The following is a 5000-nucleotide window of genomic DNA, read 5'->3' on the forward strand; positions in this document are numbered from 1 at the left end:
TGTTGGCTACTGTACTATAGGTATTGATGAGGGGTATTTATTTCGTTTTTGGGGCCCGGGTCAAAGGAGAGCCTGGGGTCAGGGAATCGGATGAGTTTACATCTTTGGGGCTATTTGATAAAGGGGCAAGCCTCATTACCCCTAATAGTGGGGATAAGTTTTCATTACTGGCCATGGTAAGCCTGGATTATGTTGGGGATAAAAACAGTCCACCCCTCAGGGTCCCCTTGAGGGGTAAGGGCTAGATAACTAAATCAGGGGAATACCGTGCCCATGGCTCCCTCAGGCCGTTCAGGTCTGGCACAAAGTCAGCCTTTCATCCTTTCAGCATGGCTCTCACACCTTAGGAGGTGGATAGCAGAAGGGTTTGGTGAAGGGACAGAAGCAAAAGGTGGGAAGGAAAATAAAGACCATGCAAAATTAGTTGAGTCGAGGGCTGAGTCCCAAGGTTGGGGAGTTCTCCATCATTGGGTCCCAGTCTCTGCCTCCTAAGCCCCCCCACGACAACAACGGGCAAGGGATTGTGTGTGTGTGTGTGTGTGTGTGTGTGTGTGTGTGTGTGTGTGTGTGTGTGTGTGTGTGTGTGTGTGTGTGTGTGTGTGTGTGTGTGTGTGTGTGCGTGTGTGTGCGTGTGTGTGTGCGTGTGTGTGTGTGTGTGTGTGTGTGTGTGTGTGTGTGGTGTGTGTGTGTGTAAAATATATATAATATAATATATATGATATAATATATATAATATAATATATGATATAATATATAATATATATAATATAATATAATTATATTATATTATATTATATTATATATATATATTATATTATATATATATTATATATATATTATATTATATTATATTATATATAATATATTATATATATTATATTATATATATATATTATATATATATATATATATATATATATATATATATATATATATATATATATATCTATAAAATATATATATATATATATAATATAATAATAAAAACAGTTTTTACTCATGTTCAACATACTTTCATAACTTCTGTAGACATAAAATAGGATACTTTGACTGTTTTCCTCAAGCTACTGAAGAGCAAATATTTGAGAGGTAAATACTAGAAAAGAATATTCTACAATACTGAAATACATATATCGTGAAAATGAAGAAACAAAAATTTGGCTACTTTTTGCTTACTATCATGATTCTACTGTATCAAAGGAAACCACTTATTAGAATTCAGGAATTATGAGAAAAAATGTTTTAAAGATGTTAATTTTTTTGTTAGCTAGCCTTTTTTTCTATGAAAAATTAAATTGAGCAACACATACAATTCCAGTATATATATGTATATATTAAAGAGGATAAGACAAATTCAGATTCTTTACATTACATGTAATTTTACACAATATATCCAATTATTCATTCTCACATGTTCACTCATTTCCCTACATATATACCACATTCTTTTCAATTGTACATTAAGAGATTTCATTTCCTTCTGTTTTATTTCATAAATTTATCAGCATTTTCCGCCAAAACTTGAGCAGACGTTTTGGCATCAATGAACAGGTCAGCAGCCTCCCTAACATCATCAGCAGTCACAGCTTCATTTCCATTCTGTTGGGCCATCACATTGGAGGGGGTAAGCAGTCTCACAGCATATCTGCAATTACAAATACAGAATTAAATATTAAAATGTGGTTATATATAAAAGTATATCGCAGATCTTCCTCAAAGAAAGTGTAAGGACAATATAGGAATAACTGGAGTTTAATAAATGAAATTTAATATTACTGTTAGACCCCCATTTTAGTATAACCACTTAAGTGGAGCTATCATCCCAGGACACACACACAGGGATAAGTGACTGTCATCCATGGATCCAGTCACTTCCTATGTGTTGTAGCATGAGATACCTGAAATAACCCCTGCCTCTTTCCTGACCAGCCAAAAGCTGAACATTGTGAATCTAAAAAAAAAGGTTGTAAATGCCACAAGCCATTTGCCCATGCCGTTAACCCTTTAGTCGAGATTGCATGATACCATACAATGGCTGTGGTGGAGTAATTTGAAGATGACACTGCATTATGACATAACCCATGCCACCAGCTCACTGGACAAAGCCTGTCTTTTTCCGATAGTAGTGACATCATTTGCTTGGTGTCACTATGACAAATAGGAACTTTTTTTTTTTTTACACTGACATACAAGTATAAGCTATAGATGCCTGAAGTGGTGTCTGAAGTACCAAACAAGTCGGGTGCAAATGGGGGAAACTGTTGATGTGTACCAAAAAGGCAAATTTTTGTTCTACAACTAATGGGTTGAACAACTAGAATTTTCTTACTGTGCTCACAGGGTTCTAATGAGATTTATCAAATGATAAGAAGATCTAGAATTATGTTTCACACTCACAGGGACTTAGTGAGAGTATTAAATGAGAAGCGAATCATCTGGTTTTATGAACAATTGATACTTTTGTAAGTTTCAAATTCTAAACTATAATATTCCATTTTATGATACCATTCACTCATTATGGATGATTTAGAAGGTCTGGAATTTTATACCTGTGTGTAAAACAATCCACCTGGTAATTTGAATGGAAATTTGGCATTTGTGGAGAAAAACCTTTCTAGCTGGATGCTCTACTTTTCACAAGACTTACTAATGAACAAAGCTTCTATTATAGGGTTAAATTGGAGTTCATACACTTTTCATATATGGCCAAACTTCCCCTACATTATTCTAAAACTGTCTTACCTTAAAGAAGCTCTTTCTGCAAGAGAACTGAGCTCTAACAAAGCCTCATTGTCTATCTTGATTCCTTCAATCTGAGCTCGAATCTTAATGATCTGCGTGACCTCTTCCTGTCCATAAGGCTTCATCCTCACAATTATAAGGCGATCCAGTAAGTCTCGGGGGATGCCATGAGGAGATACTATGTCTTCTGTTCCCCTGTAATTGGTAATAAATACAACAGAATTAAACACTTAAAAAGAAAGACCTTAAGGCTTAAAAAAAAGTGCTTTAAATCTATTGTTCAATATTTTCTGTCAGTATACCTCACCAGTCCATACACCATATTTACACACCTGGCTGCATTAAACTGCCACACTCATTAATCAAAAAAATATAACATGGGTGTAGTCAAGGTGTAAGTGTCAATCCATCTAACCCTACACTTACTTGATGATGCATCTGCCTCTATTTGTGGCGAAGATGACAATGGGTGCTATTCTTGATTCAAGTGCTCGGTGAAGGAAGGTGAAACATTCGATATCAAGCATATGAACTTCATCAATGAACAGAACACCTGGGACCAGCTCAGCAATACCTTGATCAATGTATTTGTCTACCACTTTGTTGATCTCCAAGCGCAACTTTTCTGTCAGGTAAAGGAAGAAAAGGTAACATTCTGAATATATAAAGGAACATTCAGAAAATTTCAGATTACAAGTCATTCATTACTATTTTTTACAAAGGAACACTGACAATGTGAGAATCAATGAGAAAATCAAAGGTTAACCCTTTCCCGACGGGTAGTATTCATAGTGGCCCAGGCCCCGCTGCCGGGGGCTTATATCGTCACCTTAGCATGCGCGACCACTCATGCCAAATACCAGCATCCCATGCCGTTTCTTCGTAATACTACGAAGATATGTTGTAATTTCACTTTTCATTATTTTCTAAAGTCTCTACTTGCCAAACTTCCTGATAAATCAAGACTGAAGGGTATTTTTGTTGTTATATAGACTCCATAGTTGATCATTATTCAGTCTATAGTCTGATAAAATAAGCAGTGTGCGGTATCATGGAGTTGAAATCATCGGTTTGTTGCATTTTTTTTTTTTTTTCATAGTAAAAATGAGTGTTAAAAACGACTTAATCACACTTTCAGTGGCAGAAAAATAATATTTTGCCGTGATTGTAACAAAAAATAACTCATGACATCTCCATACATACACCATGGTATGTACATACATGCCCCCGGCAGATAGTCCCGCCATGCAATGGCATGTGCGCACATGCCACCCGTCAGGAATGGGTTAAAGGTCATCAAAAATTTCAGCCTTCTCCCCTCTTTCCCCTCTGCTAAAAATAAACATGCAACATTTCCATGACATTTACCTGTGATCTCAGTCTTCTTTGGCTTCATGAGTTGTGACATCATAGAGAGGATGTCTTGTCCCCCTTGAGGCTGAGCATTGGCCACATCCAGGTCATGGAGCGTGACATCTTGAATTACTTCCTTCTTCTTGTGAACATCACCTTTAGGCAGTGGGACATATTCCTCAGCCTTAAACAAGATAAAAGCTTTGTTTAAGTCACAGAAAAGTGAAATTAAGAGCAATTCCAATATCTTTTATCATTCACTTTTGTTTTTAGTTAAACAAAGGCCCAATCATAAACAAAGCTTAGTAAAACTTGGGTGAACATTTATCCTTACCTCCAAATCAAACTCAGTTGCATATGTGTCTGATCTTCCCTGTCTCTTAACTGCCCCAGAATTGGCTTCCACATAAATGACATCTCCAACTTCAACTCGTTCTTTCTGTAGCGTCTCATATATACTGGGATCCAATTTTAATTGTTTTGTTCCCTTTGCTGTTCTCAAGCCAATGATCACATGACTTACAGTTTTCCCAAACCCTAAAATAAACAGATTATTTTAACCTTGTTATCTTTTTTCTTAGTTTATGATTAAAAAAAAAATTTCTGCAATCATTTTTCTTATACCACCTACATATTACTATAAGGATACATGCAGCCAGGTACGCCTGTAGCCATCATGAAAAAGTAACTCTTCATGACTGGTACAGCCATAGGTGTCACGACTGGCTAAAGTGAGTCAAGCGGGAAGTTCCACTATATGTAGGGGACTCCTGGCCAAAAGGCTAGACAGTTGCCAGAGGTCACTGGAAGGAGTGACATCCAGATTTCTGGTACCGTCATTGTAGGGTTAATCTTATATCCACAGTCACCATCAAAACAAGAAAATAACAAAAGAATCACATACC

The 5000-nt window shown here is 36.5% G+C and overlaps 1 protein-coding gene across 1 annotated transcript in view; it reads right to left on the minus strand.

Moving 5' to 3' along the window:
- Positions 1 to 1359: 1359 nt before the first annotated feature.
- LOC119577875 (ruvB-like 1) overlaps positions 1360 to 5000 on the minus strand; it is a 6179-nt gene continuing 2538 nt past the window's right edge. Inside the window, exons 3-8 of the mRNA XM_037925498.1 lie at position 5000; positions 4430 to 4632; positions 4111 to 4279; positions 3169 to 3367; positions 2743 to 2937; positions 1360 to 1645 (exon numbers count right to left, since the gene is read on the minus strand). The exon at position 5000 is cut by the window's right edge and continues 174 nt beyond it. Coding sequence (XP_037781426.1) covers positions 1486 to 1645; positions 2743 to 2937; positions 3169 to 3367; positions 4111 to 4279; positions 4430 to 4632; position 5000 — 927 coding nt within the window. The 3' untranslated portion in view covers positions 1360 to 1485. The remainder of the gene's footprint in view (positions 1646 to 2742; positions 2938 to 3168; positions 3368 to 4110; positions 4280 to 4429; positions 4633 to 4999) is intronic.

This window comes from Penaeus monodon, chromosome 10, assembly GCF_015228065.2.
Source record: "Penaeus monodon isolate SGIC_2016 chromosome 10, NSTDA_Pmon_1, whole genome shotgun sequence".
NCBI classification, from domain to species: Eukaryota; Metazoa; Arthropoda; class Malacostraca; order Decapoda; family Penaeidae; genus Penaeus; species Penaeus monodon.